This window comes from Aotus nancymaae, unplaced genomic scaffold (assembly GCF_030222135.1).
Source record: "Aotus nancymaae isolate 86718 unplaced genomic scaffold, 86718_ANA_hifiasm-v0.15.2.pri h1tg000010l, whole genome shotgun sequence".
In the NCBI taxonomy this organism is placed as follows: Eukaryota; Metazoa; Chordata; class Mammalia; order Primates; family Aotidae; genus Aotus; species Aotus nancymaae.
This window is the reverse complement of record NW_026988421.1, coordinates 66,794,922-66,814,846: the sequence shown is the minus strand read 5'-3', so window position 1 is coordinate 66,814,846 and position 19,925 is coordinate 66,794,922. Positions and strand designations below refer to the sequence as shown.

General features: G+C 40.1%; 1 protein-coding gene and 1 pseudogene across 3 annotated transcripts in view; one reads left to right on the top strand and one right to left on the bottom strand.

The window, feature by feature from the left end:
• Positions 1–851: 851 nt before the first annotated feature.
• The window catches only part of SAMD8 (sterile alpha motif domain containing 8), a 64,286-nt gene continuing 45,212 nt past the window's right edge, over positions 852–19,925 (bottom strand). For 2 of the 3 annotated variants that reach the window (XM_012466296.3, XM_012466295.2), the window contains exons 3-6: positions 18,876–18,971; positions 14,719–14,836; positions 6,454–6,604; positions 852–6,280 (exon numbers count right to left, since the gene is read on the bottom strand). In XM_012466296.3, coding sequence (XP_012321719.1) covers positions 5,976–6,280; positions 6,454–6,604; positions 14,719–14,836; positions 18,876–18,971 — 670 coding nt within the window. In that variant the 3' untranslated portion in view covers positions 852–5,975. The remainder of the gene's footprint in view (positions 6,281–6,453; positions 6,605–14,718; positions 14,837–18,875; positions 18,972–19,925) is intronic. The other variant, XM_064374348.1, reaches the window with a different exon arrangement.
• Positions 8,080–8,173, top strand: LOC135274126 (small nucleolar RNA U3; annotated as a pseudogene).

Genomic DNA, 19,925 nt, shown 5'->3' with positions numbered 1-19,925 from the left:
TTGGCCAACATGGTGAAATACTGTCTCTACTAAAAATACAAAAATTAGCTGGGCATGGTGGCAGGCACCTATAATCCCAGCTACTGGGGAGGCTGAGGCAGGAGAATTGCTTGAACCCAGGAGGTAGAGGTTGGAGTGAGCCAAGATTGTGCCACTGCACTCTAGCCTAGGCAACAAAAGTAAAACTCTGTCTCAGAAAAAAAAAAAAAAAAAAAGTCTAAATCCATGGTATTTTCTATTCCACCAAGCTCCTTAAGGTCTCTTCTGGAATATTTTTTCCCAGAGTTCTCAAAAAGACTAGCTGGGCCAGTGCTACAGAGGCTACATATTAGCAGTGATCAAGAAGACAAATTCAGTTGTGGATTAAGCAGATATGGTCCTGTACCTGTGACAATTCTTAGCATTCTAACTACTCCACAGTTCTGGGCTAAGTACCACAGATTTAAAGTTACAGAGCTCAATCATGTGCTTTTTTTTTTTGGAGACAGGGTCTCACTTTGTCACCTAGGCTAGAGTGCAGTGGCACGATCTTCGCTCACTGCAACCTCCAACTCCTGGGTTCAGTCGATCCTCCTGTCTCAGTCCCCCAAGTAGCTGGGACTACACACACACCACCATGCTTGGCTAATTTTTGTATTTTTTGTAGAGACGGGGTTTCGCCATGTTGCCCAGGCTGATCTTGAATTCCTAGGCTCAAGCAATCAATCAGTTTGCCTTGGCCTCCCAAAGAGCTAGGATTATAGGAGTGAGCCACCACACCTGGCCAATCATTTGCAAAAACTAAAATTCATCATATAAAAAGTTGACCAGCTCCATTAATAGTGAAAAGACATTTCAATAAGAAACTGCAATCCAACTTTCAAATGTTTTATTTTTAGTGTTTTTAAACATTTTAATACAACAAAGATATAAAATAATATATATTAGTTAAATCTGGATTTAATTTAGAATCAAGATATTTACTTATGTACAACACTGTGCTTCAAGGTATGGCTACCACAGGAACTTTCACATCTTCAAGTAATACTAGTTTCTCTGTGGATAGGGAGACATTTAGGTAGAATTCACAAAACAAAACATGTCCATTTTAGTCCAAGCTAATTTTGCTTCCCCCATTAAGTACCAGTTTCCACTTTCTTTGTTCCATATCGGAAATACTTCATTTTTCTAATAATACATAGATTCTCGGAATAAAAATCAGTAAAATTGAACATTTTTAAGATGACATTACTAACTGATAATATTGGAGAATTAGCTATGTTCAATTCTCTAGACAACCCAGTCCTTCAGATCGAAAGAGACCTGAAGTAACAATGAAATCACCATAGTGTTCTTTCTCTTGCCTCAAACCTTCCTCATGCTGAAACATGGAATACATTGAATAAGAAGTCCTTTGGTTAATTTAGGGTAGAATGTATTCTAAAAACCAGAATAGCTGAAATATGGCTTACAGAATTCAGAGATATTTGTACAGAACTTGATGCAAAGTAACTGGTTACATTTTAGTTATTTGAAATTGGTGGCATTACATCCGGGTGAGGGGAAAAGGGAGTGTAAAACCTAGTTTCATACTAATTTTAGTCATTCAAGGCTACTCAAAGACAGGGAAAAGAAGAGAAAAACCTGCTTGCTCTCTTTCCGTTCTTCTCAGTCACCTGAAGCATTCTGACTCTGATGTTACCAACAATTCTGCTCTATAGCAGTATGGGGAAATTCAGGCTAAACTGCTGACAACCACGAACTGTTAAACTGTCAAGTTGGCATTAAAATTGACACCTTTGCTAGCTAAGAAACTGTCTAAATGAAACCAATACTGTTTAAGAAAGCAATTGGACTATTCTACAAGAGAGCTTTCTTGTCTCAAATGCCTGAATACCTTAAAGAACTGGCAAATGACTATATCATAATTACCTTTAATATGAAGAAAACTTAAGTCTATAAAAGACTATCAAATAATTAAATTTATTAAATTAGTGTTTAAAACAAGAATGTGGTTAACATTCTTAGGCAATTTAGATCTAGAATCTTTTTAAAAAGTTTACTATGAAATTAATGGTGAAACTGCCTTTTGCTGAATACAGTCAAAACAGATTAGTGTTACAAATATGACTTTGTGAATATACGAGTAGTACTTTTCAAACAGCTGTTTCTAAAACAGACTGTTTCTTATCAGCTATAAAAGAATCTGGCTCCTCTGTTCCCCATTTACAAATTATAGGATTTCTGGAAAAACACACAGGCAGGGACAGGGCACAAAAGACCGCTGCTCACAGACTAAGAGTTACATTCCCTGCAGGTCTCTTGGTCAGTGGGTTCTGGTCTCTCTGTCACTGGGTTTTTCGTGTGAATAGCCTGCATTATTTAACTGACTGCTTCTAAGGCTAAGTTCATTGCTTTCTGATTTCAAAGGATACAAATAAATAGAGCCAGAAGTTCTATTTTTGCCCTAGCAATTCTGGTCAGAGAACCATGGAGAAGATAGCCAAAGAATTCTTGCAGCACAGCCAAGAAAGGTTTCCCCCAAATTATTTGGTGACAACAGCAAACCTGCCTTCTTCAAAATCTATTACTCTCTACCAACTCTTCAGTTACTCTTCAATAACACTACCCTGCCTGGTCTTAAAAAAAAAAAGAAAAGAAAAGAAAAAGGAAAAAGAAAAAAGAAAAAAGGTGACACTGCTCTCAGAACACAGAAAATGCATCGAGGACTTGCAACATAACCTCCAGTTTGCATCCCCAAACCAAACACATTTTGGTTTCTTCTATACTAAAGTCTCCATGATGACGTAAGCCTCTCACAAGTCTGCACCTATAGAACCAGACATAATGTCAAAAAATATGCAGACCCAAGGCATATAGCTTCTCTGCTTAGCCACATTCACAGACAAAATGTAAACATAAATACTATCTTCATTGTGATTTAGATTTTAACCAGAAAAAAAATATGAAGACAAAAATCTGGAAATTTCTGGACAAAAAAAAAAAGGAACTAAAATATAGGTTTCATGTTTAGGTAAAATTGAAAATAATATTGTCTCAATGTTTTCCAAGAAAGAGATGATTAATTTATGTAAACACTGCCTTATAATAATAATAGTTAAAACAATGAGTTATAAACCTAACTTACATTTTCCTTAAAACATGTATGAGCAAATACAAGGCTGAAAAGTTATTTTACAATCTCCATTGTGGTTAGGCACTCTCAACGTCAACAGCTCTGCAAAGTTAGTTGCATTTATTTTTCTATTTGGTTCTAGAATAGAATTTATATGAAGGAAACAAGACTGAGGTTAATCGCTATTTAATTTTTTGTTATTTATTTATTTATTGAGACAGGGTCTCACTCTGTCACCAGGGCTGGAGTGCAGTGGCATGATTATAGCTCACTGTAGCTTCAACGTCCTGGGGCTCAAGTAATCCTCCTGCCTCAGGCTCCCATGTAGCTGGGACCACAGGCATGCACCACCACGCCCAGCTAATTTTCTAAAAAACTTTTTGTAGAGACAAGGTCTCACTTTGTTGCCCAGGCTGGTTTCATACTCCTGAGTTCAAGTGATCCTCCTGCCTCAGTCTCCCAAAGTGCTGGGATTACAGGTGTGAGCCACTGAACCCATTTTTTTTTTTTTTTTTTTTTTTTTTTTTGAGATGGAGTCTCACTCTGTCACCCAGGCTGGAGTGCAATGGCGCAATCTCAGCTCACTGCAACCTCCACCTCTCGGGTTCAAGCAATTCTTGTGCCTCAACCTCCCAAGTAATTGGGATTACAGGTGTGTGCCACCATGCCCATCCAATTTTTGTAGTTTTAGTAGATGAAGTCTGACCACATTGGCCAGGCTGGTCTCGATCTCCTGACCTCAAGTCATCTGCCTGCCTTGGCCTCCCAAAGTGCTGGGATTACAGGCATAAGCCATTGCACCTGGCCATGTTTTTAAGAGGAGTCTTGCTACATTGCCCAGGCTGGAATGTAGTAGTTATTCATAGGCATTATCATAACACACTCCAGCCTCTAACTCCTGGCCTCAAGCAATCCTCCTGCCTCTAAGGCTAAGTTAGCCTCCTCAGAAGCTGGGACTACAGACTTGCACCACTGTACTCGACTTAATATTTTAACATTATTATTGCCATAAAGATTTTTGAATTCTTTCCCAAAAGCCAACATCTGTGCTTCCCTAGCTAAATTCAGTCTGTTCTGTCCTGCAGAAAAATAAGAGTCACACATCTTTTGACCTCAAGGGTCAAACCACTCTAACTAGCATAGAAAACATCCTTTACTTTTCATGATTATGCAAGTTCTTTACATGAGATGTTGGCATTTTATTCCTAGCATGTAACAGAATCAGCAATTTAAGATATCAGATTCTGAGGTGTGAGATTTAAAAGCATAAAACTTGAATTGCCTTGCACCTTTTCTCAAGTGAGAAAAAAATAATGTTCAGAGCAGATACAAATTGGGGTCATTCAACACTAGCTGAGACTTGTTTGCATAATTTCCTTTCCTACCCAATTCATTCAGGCTCCTATGTAGCTTATACAGGGTGGGAATATGACTTAAAGTGCAAAAATAAAATATTTCACCCAGATAAGGAAGGAGCAAGCTTCTGCTATGCAGCCTAGTGTTAGGCCTCAGAATGCCAGCACCTTTTCTAAGTCTTTGTTTTAAAATGGAATGTAAAAACTACATAATTAATATTCCAAGCAGCTAAGCTCATTAGTTGGGGTTGAAATTCCAATTCCATAACCATCCTACTGTCATAACTATTGTATAAAATCATAAAAATAACAAATGTTATCACAGAGGTGACATGACTTAAAGTACTAAATTTCTAGTGTTGCAAATAGCAGCTAAGTTATATCACTTCCTGACTGCCAAATTAAGACTAAATAGAAAGAATGTATATACACCATTATAAAGTAAAAAACAATAAAAGTTTTTCATATCCAAGTATGTCTGAGACTACTTACTTCCAATGGCCAAGAATGAGGAATTTCAAAAACCAAAAAGTGATATTATGCTTGCTATAAGTTTCTTTTCAGGAGAAAACAATTCTTTGCATGCATACTTCCCTACTTAATGACATAAGAACTTTATCTAACATCTGCAAACACTCCTATTTGGCTCATTAAATAACATCATTAAAAAAGCATAAAATTGGACTGTCATCTAACAACTATAGCACAAAGTTATTACAGGTACCTTTACCACTAAGATTAAATTCATTTATTTTTATGGATGCAGTCATTTTTCCCTCATGAATACTTACTGATGGTCATACTGAACACTCAGAACAAAAGAGGCACAGCATCTTTTGTTGCATCTTTGGTGAAAAACGCCAACCCTACATTTGCATTAATGAGGAGGCCAATGGCATCCTGCTCAGTACTCTGTCACATCATGAATGGCCTCTTTCATTCTCTTCTTATTTCAGGCATCCTGGTATGCTCAGTATACTTAGAGATGGTTCAGAAGGTGAAACTGTTTGCAGTAAAACAGATCATGTCCCAGGGTTGCATTTTTTAAACTGATACAGAGATTAGTCCAAAGAACAAGTACTGATCATTTGGTAGGGTTTCTTCTTTTAAAGATAATAAAGAACTTCAAAATATATTATGTCTCGACTAGAGCTCTACTGGAAATGAAAATCTCTCAACCAGCAAACTGCTGAGCTGACTTGTTTAAAGTTCAATAAGCAAATACTCAACAGGTAAAGGTAACAGCCTGACTTCAATCACAACATTGTCTTCCTAAAGTGAAGGGGCAGAAAACATCTACTTAAGCTTTCTGTTCAAACAGTTACATAAGGACTCTTGATTGTTCTTTCTTGGTTTGTATAATGATAACTTTGCTCAGAACAGGAAACTTTAGTTCATCAACATATAAGCCAGGCATCTAGGAACAACCTAGGGGGAGAACACAAAGTTACTCATTTTCAACAACTATCACATATTTAATCACAAACTCATTAGAAAGGTAGTCTTCATCCAATTAGTCTTTTCATTATTGCTGGTTTTGAAAATGGCCAACAATATTCATTAGGTACTGTGCCATTAACATTGCATTCAAAAAAAGAGAACATGGGAAACCAAATCCTTGCTCTCCTACTCTGCTGATATGCTCTGGTATTGGCCAGAGTATGGTAGTACAAAAAGAGTCTTGTTGTTATATAAAAAGCAATAAACACATCAATGGAATAATGTTCATGGGCAGCCAAGATGAAGAAGATTCCAAAGAGGTTGAGAACCCAGGATAAGGTGTGCAAGAAATTCCAGCTTCTTGGTGTATCTAGGAAAAGGACAGAAAGATCATTTTAAAGCCACATTCCTTTCAGTGCTTCTCAGTCACATATTTCTTAGGTCAGGCTGTTTTCCCATTCTTCACAGGATTTGACACCCTTCCCACAGCCTTTACTGCAGCTAGTTATCTAATATGCATAGAAGCACTAAAAAGATACTTACATTCGGTGACAAAGAAATTCAGCATAGTTAGGACAACCGTGTGGCCACTGAACATGTAATCTCCACATGTGTGAACGCCAGTCAGGGTCATACCAAAGCCACTCCAAATGGCAAAGGCCCTATGTAATTTCTCCCATACACTGCCGTATATCTATAAAGAAAAGCTATGAATTAGTGCTTCAAATGCTTAGGGAAGTAGGAACTTCCCAACATCCATTCCCATTGAAATGAAAATGCTGAATAAATGAGAAATAAGATCTAAGCCAAAGCAGCCAGGCCCTCAGTCTAATGAATTCTAGGTCTGTAATCCCAGCACTTTGGGAGGCTGAGGCAGGTGGATCACCTGAGGTCAGGAGTTCAAGACCAGCCTGGCCAACACGGTGAAACCCCGTCTCTATTAAAAATACAAAAATTAGCTGGGTGTGGTGGCAGGCGCCTGTAATCCCAGCTATCCAGGAGGCTGAGGCAGGAGAATCGCTTGAACCTGGGAGGCGGAGGCACCACAGCACTCCAAGAGGGGCAACAAGAGTGAGACTCTGTCTCAAAAAAAAAAATTGGCTGGATGCAGTGACTCATACCTACAATCCCAGCACTTTGAAAGCCCAAGGTGGGAAGATCACAAATACAGGAAATCAAGACCAGCCTGGCCAACATGGTGAAACCCCATCTCTACTAAAAATACAAAAATTAGCCAGGTGTGGTGGCGTGCGCCTATAATCCCAGCTACTCGGGAGGCTGAGGCAGGAGAATCACTTGAACCCAGGAGGCAGATGTTGCAGTGAGCCGAGATTACACCACTGTACTCCAGCCTGGGTGACAGAGTGAGACTGTCTCAAATTAATAATAATAATTTTAAAAAATCAATGAAATTACTGTAACATGAACTACTTTATTAGGAGTTCCTTTATAATAAAAAGTTCTCTGTATCGCAAAAACATCTCCAAGTTTTTAATCCAATATCACAGTAGTACTTGCTTGGCTATTCTTGCCAATAAGACAAGGGCTATGACAGACAGAGATCAAGGTCTACCATTCAACATCCATTCTCCCCTTCTTCACTGGTAACAGAATCTTAAATATATTGAGGCAGCAATAAATTCAGCCAAAATATTGCCTTTCCCAGCCTCCTTTGTAGCTAGGTGGCCATGTGACTAAGTTCTGTACATAAGATATAAGTAAAAGTGTTAAAGATATCTGAGAAGGCTACTTATCAAGGTAAGAGACAACAGTTTTGAGGAAGTCTAACTTCTACCTTTCCTTCTTCTAGTCTACAACTCAGACTCATTCAACCGGAGTTGAAACTCCAGCAGCCATCTTGGACCACAAAGCGGCCTTGGGGATACAAGTCAAGTATTGGGATAGAAGACCAGAAAGACAGAAGAATGATTTTTTTTTTTTTTTTTTTTGACAACTTGGTAAAATTATCACACCAGACCTGGTGTACCTACCTTCAGACTCTTTTTTGAGAGAGAATAAACCATTGTGTGTTTATTAAACCATAGCCACTTTGAATTTCCAGTTATCAGCAGCCAAACCTAATCCCAACTCCCACATATACCCCTAAAAAAAGCAATCAATTTTGAGGACGACTTTGAGTGATAGCTGCTTTACAAAAGAGAAACAGTCAAGACTATATTTCAGGGATCATTTCTATAGTCTGTTACTAGAGAAGTTTCTCTCAACGTGTAGAGCATCAAAAAAAAAAAAAAAGAGGGACAGTAACTTAAAAAATAAGGCATACTAATATTATAATAATATAATTTAATAATAACTTAATAATGGTACAAAAAGTTGCTAAAATTTTATGTGCATTTACTATGTGCAAGGCATGCTGCTAAGTGCTTTATGTGCTATTGGATTTAATTTCCACAGCAATCCTATCAAGTGATTTAACTATATAGATGAGGAACCTGGCTTACAGAGGTTACATAGCTAGTAAGTAACATAGGCAGGAGGTGATCCCAGGGACCCCAATTCCAAAGCCCTATGCTTTTTTTTTTTTGAGACGGAGTTTCACTCTTGTTACCCAGGCTGGAGTGCAACGGCACGATCTCGGCTCACTGCAACCTCCGCCTCCTGGGTTCAAGCAATTCTCCCGCCTCAGCCTCCTAAGTAGCTGGGACTACAGGCGTGCACCACCATGCCCAGCTAATTTTTGTATTTTTAGTAAAGACAGGGTTTCACCATGTTGACCAGGATGGTCTTGATATCTTGACCTTGTGATCCAGCCGCCTTGGCCTCCCAAAGTGCTGGGATTATAGGTGTGAGCCACCGCGCCCAGCCAGTCCTATGTCTTAAAGATTCTATCACATATGACTGGCCGGGCAAGGTGGCTCATGCTGTAATCCCAGCACTTTGGGAGGCCTAGGCGGGCGGACCACGAGGTCAGGAGATCAAGACCATCCTGGCCAACATGGTGAAACATGTCTTTACTAAAAATACAAAAATAGCTGGGCATGGTGGCAGGCACCTGTAATCCCAGCTACTTGGAAGGCTGAGGCAGGGGAATTGCTTGAACCAGGGAGTTGGAGGCTGCGGTAAGCAGAGATCATGCCACTGCACTCCAGCATGGCAACAGAGCAAGACTCCATCTCAAACAAAACAAAAACAAATATGACCAAAATAAACAACCACATAGATATCACAATCTCATTAGGAATCTCACCTGCTGATTACACACCACTCAGCTTTCCCTTTCTGCCTCATTTGAGGGAAAGGGAAGGAGAATAATTTATTATTAAAGAGAAAGAAAGATAATATACATGGGTTTGGTTCTTCTGTGATCGCTAATGAACACAGGCTTAGAGATGTTACTCTGAGAGTAAAAAATCATGTAGTAGATAAAGAGAAGGGACTACTAGGAAAATGTCTCAACCAAGGATAGGAACCTAGTGATGACAGTCAGAAGGCGGTTATCTCTTGATCCTTTCTCATCTTAAATGTCCCATATATTCTTCTAGAAAAACAAAAAGTGAAACACAACAGAGCAGAATGAATAGGATGTTTTAACAAAAGAAGATGTAGAAATATGCTTTAAGTGGTTTTTTTTTTTTTTTTTTAGTATATCACCTTTTATTTAGGAAACTGGTGAGAGACAATGTGTGTGTGTATTTGTTTACAACAGCAAAAACATAGGTACATATAGTGGTAGTGTGAAAGGCTAGGCTAGACTCTTGAATATATTTCGCTTTTCGGCTATGCCTTTGATAACAAGCAAATGTTTAACCAAATTGTATCAAGATTTAAATCAGAATGAGACAAAGTACTTTAAAATTAAAAACTAAGTGAAACAAATAAATATAACTATAAAATGTAATATCATCAGAAGTAAATTATTTCAGCCTTGTGCAGTGGCTCATGCCTGCAATCCCAGCACTTGGGAGGCCAAGGTAGGAAGATCACCTGAAGTCAGGAGTTCAAGACGAGTCTGGCCAACATGATGAATCCATGTCTCTATAGAAAATGCTAAAATTAGCCAGGCATGGTGGCATGTGCCTGTAGCCTCAGCTACCCAGGAGGCTGAGGCAGGAGAATCACTTGAACCTGGGAGGCAGAGGTTGCAGTGAGTGGAGATCGTGCCATTGCACTCCAGCCTTGTTCTTCTACTACCCAAAGTGGTCAGAAGACATGATCAAGATTGAACAAGGTAAGCTGTCTCCTGATGGTCAAGGCTCATGGAAACGCCACTTGGCATTCTCTTCACCACCTCCAGCCTCCTTATAGGATTCACAGACAATTCATCCCAATTTCTGAGTCTGCTTTCCAGAGAGTGTTATTTCACACTGTGAGCCTCTTTTTCTCTTGGAAATAGACGCTTGGTGCATGTTTTCCAGGCTGGTCTCAAACTCCTGACCTCAGGTGATTCTCCCGCTTCAGCCTCCCAATGTGCTGAGACTACAGGCATGAGCCGCTTTAAGTGTTTTTAAATTTCAAAAGCAGGCATGTTCTTGATTCTGTCCCCAAACCCCTTACTTCTGGGAATGCAATTTCAAGCAATTAATTTAATATAATGAAAGTACCCTATGGAATTCACTGTAAGGGATTTGATTTCTAGTTACTATTACTTTATCTTTCTATATACAGCAATTGTTGCAAATAATACGGGTCAATAAGTAGGTTATATTATAATTCAAACCAATTAACAGTATTTAGGGCAGATTTGAGCAGAAATATCTATATATAACCAACTGATAAAAACAGTCATTAGAGACCGAAAAAGGGCTATTTATACCATAGAGGGATGGTATCTAATTTATTTTGCAGCGTATGTTGCAGCCCTCTGCACATATATCCCTCTCCTCAGTGGCTGTCCTACAATTAAATCCCTTATCGACAGAAAATTTTCTCTTTTCAGTGTAATAAGCTTATATTTTTCTTCTTTAAAATCTGTCCTTGCTGGATGTGGTGGCTCATGCCTGTAATCCCAACACTGTGGGAGGCCAAAATGGGGAAAATGCTTGAAGTCAGGAGTTCGAGACCGGACTGGGCAGCAAAGTGAAATCCAGTCTCTATATAAAAATTAAAGTTAGCTGGGTGTGGTGGTGCATGCCTATGGTCCCAGCTTCTCAGGAGGCGGAGGCGGGAGGACTGCTTGAGACCAAGAATTTGAGGCTGAGAGTGAGCTATGATCATGCCACTGTACTCCAGCCTGGGTGACAAAGCATGAATCTGTCTTAAATAAAATAAAATAAAATAAAATCTCCCCTAATCAACTAGCATACTATTTCGGTGAAACTCTTCATACCATGTACATAGCATAGTATTTTGGAGAAACTGTGCACATCGTGTACAGAAACAAATTCAAAATAAATTAAAGATTTAAAATATAAAAAATATCTGTTCAGCACGAGTGAAATCTTCTAAGAGACAACAATCGTCAAAACCTCTTCACCATGACAGCACGCAAGGAGGAAGGACCCTGAAGACCCTCGATGCCCCTTTTCAGCAGGAAGCAGCTACAGAGAATGACCTCTGACCCATCTCCCAAAAGATTTCTGGGTCCCAACCACTTGAGGGAGAAATCTAAGAGTAGACAGATATGAGCAGGCACAAAGGGGAGGTACCTATGCTGGAAAGAATCCCAGAACACCTCTTTGGATGCTCAGTACTCCATCTTTGAACTGTCAGAATGTTGTTAACTAGATCATGATAAGGAAAAAAGGCAAAGGGGAATTCCTGAGAGCTGAGCAGGCACAGTAAGTACAAAATTGACTGCTACACCTTCCTGGGGTGGTGATAATATGCAGTGCCACCATTAGGTAGGAGTCGTATTGATTAATGTTTCCCATGCATTAAGCACAGTAAGGGAGGATCCCCCAAACTTTGGTGAGAACTGGGTAAAGAAATAACTGAGGCAATAGAAGATAACAATGAAGAATGTCATGGGGATGTTTCCAGCAGGGTCAGCCCCCTCCTGTCTTGGAGTGTATTTGTACTTTCCCAATAAAACTTTTCTTTATTTACAAATTTATATATACACATATATATAAAATAAGACCATAAAAGCATCAGATATTATCTTTCATCAATCAGAATGGCAGTGGGTGAGAAAACAGACATGCATACATGTTGGTAGTAGTGAGAAAATCATTTTTTCAAGTGCATATTTTAGCAATACATATCACTTTTTTTTTTTTTTTTTTTTTGAGATGGAATCTTGCTCTGTCACCCAGGTTGGTGTGCAGTGGTGTGATCTCAGCTCACTGCAACCTCTGCCTCCTGGGTTCAAGTGATTCTCCTTCCTCAGCCTCCTGAGTAGCTGGGATTATGGGTGTCTGCCACCATGTCTGGCTAATTTTTGTATTTTTAGTAGAGATGGGGTTTCACCATTTTGCCAGCCTGGTCTTGAACTCTTGGCCTCAAGTGATCCGCCCACCTTGGCCTCCCAAAGTGCTGGGATTACAGGCATGAGCCACCTTGCCCAGCTCATACCATATTTGTTAATGTGTGTGTCCTTTAATTCTATAATTCTACTTCCAATAATTTATCTTAAGGAGATAACTGAGTAAGTGCAAAAGCACAATGTACAAGAATGTTTACTATGACACGGTTTATAAATAGTAAAATTTGGAAACAACCAAAATATACATCATTTGGAGCCTGGTAACAATGGAATACTGTTAAAAAGAATGGAATGCTATTAAAAAGATGAATATAACCATATGTACTTCTTCAGAAAAAAGTAAACATACTATTAAATGAAAAATAGGCTAAAGAACAATGTTTGCAATATAATCCTGTCTTGTTTAAAAAGTATCTATAAAAACTTACATGAGGGCCAGGAGCCGTGGCTCACACCTATAATCACAGCACTTTGGGAGGCCAAGGCAGGCGGATCACCTGAGGTCAGGAGTTCGAGACCAGCCTGGCCAACATGGTGAAACCCTGCCTCTACTAAAAATACAAAAAAATAGCCGGGTGTGGTGGTCCCAGCTACTTGGGAGGCTAAGGCAGGACTTGAACCTGGGAGGCAGAGGTTGTAGTGAGCCAAGATGGCACTACTGTACTCCAGCCAGGGTGACTGGGCAAGACTCCATTTAAAAAAAAACAACTTATATGAGTGTATAAGCATGCTTAAAAATGTTCTGTGTGGCTATATACGCAATTGTTAACCGATTATTTATTTATTTATTTGAGACAGAGTTTTGCTCTTGTCACCTGGGCTGGAGCACAATGGCATGATCTTGGCTCACTGCAACCTCCGCCTCCCAGGTTCAAGCAATTCTCCTGCCTCAGCCTCCCAAGTAGCTGGAATTACAGGCATGTGCCAACATGCCCAGCTAATTTTTGTATTTTTAGTAGAGATGGGGTTTCACCATGTTGGCCAGACTGGTCTAGAATTCTTGACCTCAGGTGATCCACCTGCCTCAGCCTCCCAAAGTGCTGGGATTACAGGCATGAGCTATGGCCCCCGGCCCAACTGTATTATTTATTGGATGGGGCACAAAAGAATTATGTGAACGTTTACTTTTTAACATATAAATTTCTATATAATTTGAATTTTTATAATAAACATATAATTTTATAATTGGAAAAAATTACTTTTCCTTTTGGGAAAAAGAAAAAAAGACCTCAAAACAGCTTTTACCTTAAAAATAACACATTTTCTTTACATGAAATCCTGTGTCATATTAACCCTTCCCCCTTTCTTACTGGTCAGTCTAAGCCTTCCTAATACCAGGAGAAAGTTTTGTCACTCTTCAGCTCAGGGGTATATTTTTAGCTCTCGATCTCCTTTGGCTGCTTAATCTTCCCTTGTTGGCATTTCAGCTATGATATTACAGTACAAGAAGTGAACTTGAATGCTGTTACAAACAACATTAAAATACCTACAAAGGTGTTAACACGTACATTTATTTGAATATGTGAGATCATAGAGTTAAAGCATAGAGGCCTAGAAAAGTAGGGTTCTTTTGTTCAAATTTGTATATAAACTTTGCAAATTTGTATATAGATTTTAGCCAATTTTGTATATAAAGCACAGGCGATTTTCAGATTCTTATTTTGTCCCCATCTGCATAATTTCTTCTCTCTTTAACCAGAAGAGATGTCTATAGTATACCAAAACAAACTAAAAAGTATAAAATGCAAACCAAACGTCAGCCATTATTTTGTTTACTCTCAGAAAAAGTAAAGTTTAGAGTGCTGGGTAGGTGGTCAAAATGCAACTTTTTTTTTTCCCTTGAGATGGAGCTTCACTCTTGTTGCCCAGGCTGGAGTGCAATGGTACCATCTCAGCTTGCTGCAACCTCCGCCTCCTGGGTTCAAGAGATTCTCATGCCTCAGCCTTCTGAGTACCTGGGATTACAGGTGCCTGTCACCACGCCCAGCTAACTTTTTTGTATTTTTAGTAGAGACGGGGTTTCACCATGTTGGCCAGCCTGGGTCTTGAACTCCTGACCTCAGGTGATCCACCACACCTGGCCTGCAACATTTTTAAAGGAGTGAGGAAGACAGTGAAGGAACCAGAGCATGCCATATGAGAAACTTTAAAAATGCTGTGGATAGTGGGAAAGGAAAAGTGAGTAATTGAAAGAAACTTGTTTTCTATATCTCCATAGCATAGAACAAGTTTCAATAGAAATAATAGGGAGGTAGAAGAATCTGGCTTACGACATTTACCAAAGTATTTCTATAGCTTTTTAAATAGACATTGCAGATACTAAAAAGCACGTTTAAATACTATAAGCAAAATCTTAGCCCTACTGCGTATAGTGTGCCATCAACCCACCAAGAACAAGAATGATAAAGAAGGTAGCAGGCTACCTTTCCAGTACACTGCAGGTGTTGTCCTGGCACAGAGAGGGAGGTCACAAACATGGTAAAGCAGCGAAGCAAGAATACAGTTCCCATCAGACTACAGAGCCTTCGCAGAAGTATTGACCTGTGAAGAGAGCGATCAAAAAGGGGGAAAGATCAGAAGAAAACAAACCAAAAAACCCCAGGCATCAAATATTTACTTCAATGAAGAGCAAGTAGAAAAACCACTACTCTTTGAAGAGGACAGAAATCTTAAAGACCATCAAAAGCATCACTGTCCAATAGAAGTCTCTGCAATGATGGAAATGTTCAGTACACTGTCCAAGAAGCTATTTACATACCGGGTGGATCTTAAGGACTTGAAATGTGAGCAGTATGACTGAGAAACTAAATTTTAAATTTTATTTCATTTTAGTTAATTTAAATTTTGCCACAACGTACAATGCAGACCTAAATTAGATTCTAAGAGCATCATTTCACTGATAAGGAAATATGGCTAAGAGCCCAGGCGTGGTGGCACATGCCTGTCATCCCAGCTACTTGAGAGGCTGAGGCAGGAGAATCGTTTGAATCCGGGAGGCAGAGGTTGGAGTGAGCTGAGATTGTGCTACTGCACTCCAGCCTGGGCAACAAGAGCAAAACTCTCTCTCTCTCAAAAAAAGAAAATATGGCTAAGAAAAAGTAAAAGAGTTATATAAGACAGAAGACAAGTAAGCCTGGTGTTAGTCCTATTACTGAAAATTGCTCATAAATTACTTATAAGAGATAAAGTTGGCCAGGCATGGTGGCGCATGCCTGTAACGGCAGCACTTTGGGAGGCCAAGGTGGGAGGACTTCTTGAGTCCAGGAGTTCGACAACAGCTTGGACAACATAGCCAGACCTCATCTCTACAAATAATAAAAAAATGAGCTGGATGTGGTGGTGCACACCTGTGATCCCAGCTACTTGGGAGGCTGAGGTGGGAGGGTTGCTTGGGCCTGGGAGATGGAGGCTGCAGCGAGCCATGATTGTGCTACTGCACTCTAGCCTGGGTTACAGAAAGAGACTTGTCTCAAAAAAATAAAAATAAAAAATAAGAAAAGGAGGTAAAGTTAAAAGACCTGTGATTCTAGGGAATATTTTGTTCATTAGTAACACTGTAGGCTAGGTGCGGTGGCTCATGTCTATAATCCCAGAACTTTGGGAGACCAAGGCAGGAGGATTAGTTGAGGCCAGGAATTTGAGATCAGCCTGGGCAACACAGTAAGACCTTGTCTACAAAAAATTAGGCATGGTGTTATGTGCCTGTAGTTCTAGGCTAAGGTGAGAGGACTGATTGAGCCCAGGAGGTCAAGGCTGCAGTGAGCCATGATCATGCCACTATACTCTAGCCTGAGTGACAGAGCAACACCCAGTCTCAAACAAAACAAAAAAACCCATTGTAAATTAGTTAATGATAGTAGTTATCGAATACTCATTCTAACTTCTCTTAAGCTATAAAATACTAAGTTTTAAAAAAACTAAGTTTTATATCAAGTATATTTCAAACGAACATTTTGAATAACTGTCATTTGGGTAATGACGAACTGCACTGTGACAACACTAGCACTGTTACATTATTTCTTTAAATTCAGACTAAGATTCCTGAGGACAGGGACCATGCATCACATATTTTTGAAATGATCCTCCCGCCCTCAAAAAAAAGCACTGAACACAAGGCCAGGTATGTTTCAAGCATTAGTGTGCACTCCTGGGACGGAGCCTAGGAATCTGCATTTTAACAAGCACCCAGGTGATTCTAATCAAAGTGGTACTAACACTTTGAGAAACACTTTATTTGACTAAGTAAACATTAACACTTGGATTTAACGGGTTATCTCTATGCTTTGTTAAACCTACCAAGGTTTCCTGTAAGGTAAACTCCAGTTTTGAAGAGTAAATTCAAATTCAAAAGATCTTGTGAGACAAAGTTAACCAGAAAGCAGCAACGATACATGTTTTAAAACCACCTCTGGTTTTAAGCAATCCAGAATTAAAAATATTGCTGCAAAACAGGGCAAAATGGGAGAGAATGAGGCTCAATGTGGCCTAAAAGTGTGATAAGAATAGTAACCACCAACCTTTCTTTTCACCTTCAGAACACTGAAATAACTGCTGCTTAGGACCTAGAGCTCATCATTGTGGTTTACCTCAAGCACTTCCTGCTGAGGAGAAAGGTCAAAACCTCAAGAAACTACTCTTGTTCCTCTCTCCAGTGTTCCAAAGACAATGAACAGCAGAAGCTACAAATATTTTTTTAAAAGCAATCTCAAAAGCTCACACATCTACAATTTTTTTTAACCCCCTCAGGAGCTCTTAGGCAATATTTACTAATTTTATCTTTAAATTTTTTGCTCACAATGCCTTGTTTTTTACTTAAATCCACTAATTCTTCCTGCCCATTAAACTAAGAAAGAAGCCCCCCATGCTTCCTTTTTTTAATTAAAAAAATTCTTCTGGCTGATGCTGGGTACACTGCCTGTGAGTTAGCCCTGCTCCACAAGAAGCAGTAAAAATAAATAAAATAAAATAAAAAAATTATTTCCTTCATTTTTGGTGAAAGTGCCAGGAATCACTTTCCAATTTAGCAACTTTCTATGCCATCTGAAGTAAACCACAGTCTATATGTACATGTTGTGCAAAATAATTTTTTTTTTTTTTGGATACCCTAACCCAGGTTGGAGTGCAGTGGCACAATCACAGCTCACTGCACCCTTGACCTCCTGGACTCAAGTAATCCTCCCACCTCAGCCTCCTGAGTAGCTGGGACTATAGGCATGTGCCACCACACCTGGTTAATCTTTAACTTTTTTTGTAGAGACAGAGTCTCTCCCAGGCTGGTCTCGAACACCTGGGCTCAAGTAATCCTCCTGCCTCAGCCTCCCAAAGTGCTGGGATTACAGGAATGTGCCACTGTGCCTGGCCAATAATCTCTTTTTTAATGGGCTTCCTCCAAGCAGAGAAAATTTCTTCCACCTAAACATCTGACCAAAGAATGTCCTTGGAAGAGTTTCTATCCTTCTACAGAAAGAGACATTTCCAGTTTGTTTCTAAAGAAAGATAAGGCTTTCTTTTCTTTCTCTTTTTTTTTTTTTTTTTTTTTGAGACGGAGTTTCGCTTTTTGTTACCCAGGCTGGAGTGCAATGGCGCGATCTCAGTTCACAGCAACCTCCACCTCCTGGGTTCAAGCAATTCTCCTGCCTCAGCCTCCCGAGTAGCTGGGACTACAGGCGTGCGCCACCATGCCCAGCTAATTTATTTTTTGAGACGGAGTTTCGCTCTTGTTACCCAGGCTGGAGTGCAATGGCGCGATCTCGGCTCACCGCAACCTCCGCCTCCTGGGTTCAGGCAATTCTCCTGCCTCAGCCTCCTGAGTAGCTGGGATTACAGGCATGCGCCACCATGCCCAGCTAATTTTTTTTGTATTTTTAGTAGAGACGGGGTTTCACCATGTTGACCAGGATGGTCTCGATCTCTTGACCTCATGATCCACCCGCCTCAGCCTCCCAAAGTGCTGGGATTACAGGCGTGAGCCACCGCGCCCGGCCCTCTTTTTTTTGAGATGGAGTCTCACCCTGCTGCCAAGGCTTGAGTGCACTGGCGTGATTTCTGGCTCACTGCAACTTCCGTCTCCCAGGTTCAAGCTATTCTCCTGCCTCAGCCTCCCGAGTAGCTGAGATTACCGGCATGGGCCACCATGCCTGGCTAATTTTTGTATTTTTAGTAGAGACAGGTTTTACCATGTTGGCCAGGCTGGTCCCAAACTCCTAACCTCAAGTGATCCACCCACCTCAGCCTCCCAAAGTGCTGAGATTACAGGCTTGAGCGGCTGATCCTGGCCTCTTGTCGTTCTTTAGATCAGAGATGAGGGTGATCAGCCATACAGCAACGATTGCCCTATGCCTAATCACCCTCATCTTTGATATTTCCTTGCAAAATGCATTCAGGATATTATTAAATATGTAGATATTATCTTAGGCTGACTCTTACTCATCAAACTCAAAACATTTTCCTTTGTTAATAACTATGTCACAATTACCATAGAAGAAAATTAACAAGCAAACTGCAAAGAGAAAGATAAGGTTTTATGACCTTGATACAAGAGCCAAAACATGTTCAATCTTTTAATGGAGTAATGAGGTACCTGTGCTTGTGAAGAAGAAGAACCAGGAGCCAAATATAGCACAGAATCATGCCACATACTTCCGTCATGGCAAAGGCCCATGGGATTCTAGGAACGCTGGAACAGAACAAAATGATTTTGAATTGAAGAAGTATGGATGCGAATGATGTCACCCTTTTCAGTAAGGTGCTCTTTTAATAATGACCTTAAAATTGGCTTTATATAACTTTTATCTCTTTCAGAAGATGATATTTAGAGAAACTGGGAGGAAAAAATCTGTGTCATAAAGTACCCCCACCTATCAGAACCTGTTTCTTTCTTTTTTGTTTTTGAGACGGAGTTTCGCTCTTGTTGCCCAGGCTGGAGTGCAGTGGCGTGATCTCAGCTCACTGCAACCTCCACCTTCCGTGTTCAAGTGATTCTCTTGCCTCAGCCTCCTCAGTAGCTGTGATTACAGGTGCCTGCCACCATGCCCAGCTAATTTTTATACTTTTAGTAGAGATGGGGTTTCACCATGTTGGCCAGCCTGGTCTCGAACTCCTGACCTCAAGTTATCTACTAGCCTTGGCCTCCCAAAGTGCTGGGATTCCAGGTGTGAGCCATGGTGCCCAGCCAATCCTGCTGAATTGTATTTTTTCTGAGACAGTCTTGCTCTGTTGCCCAGGCTGGAGTCTGGTGGTGTGATCTTGGCTCATTGCAACTTTCGCCTCTCGGGTTTAAGCAACTCTCCCGGCCTCAGCCTTCTGAGTAGCTGGGATTACAGGTACCTGCCACCACACCTGGCTAACTTTTACATTTTTAGTAGATACACGGTTTTACCATGTTGGCCAGGTGGGTCTTGAACTCCTGACTTCAGAGGATCTGGCTGCCTCAGCCTCCCAAAGTGCTAGGATTACAGGTATGAGCCACTGTGCCCAGACCCTGCTGGATTTTAAACCTCTACTTTCATTTATTTTCCAAAAGCTCTTTTTCTCTGAATTTTCTTTTGGCCTCTCGTTACCATCACGTAGAATGCAACATCTCTTATTTCTCATGAAAATACGAAAGTTGTTTTTTTGAAGTGTTCGCCTG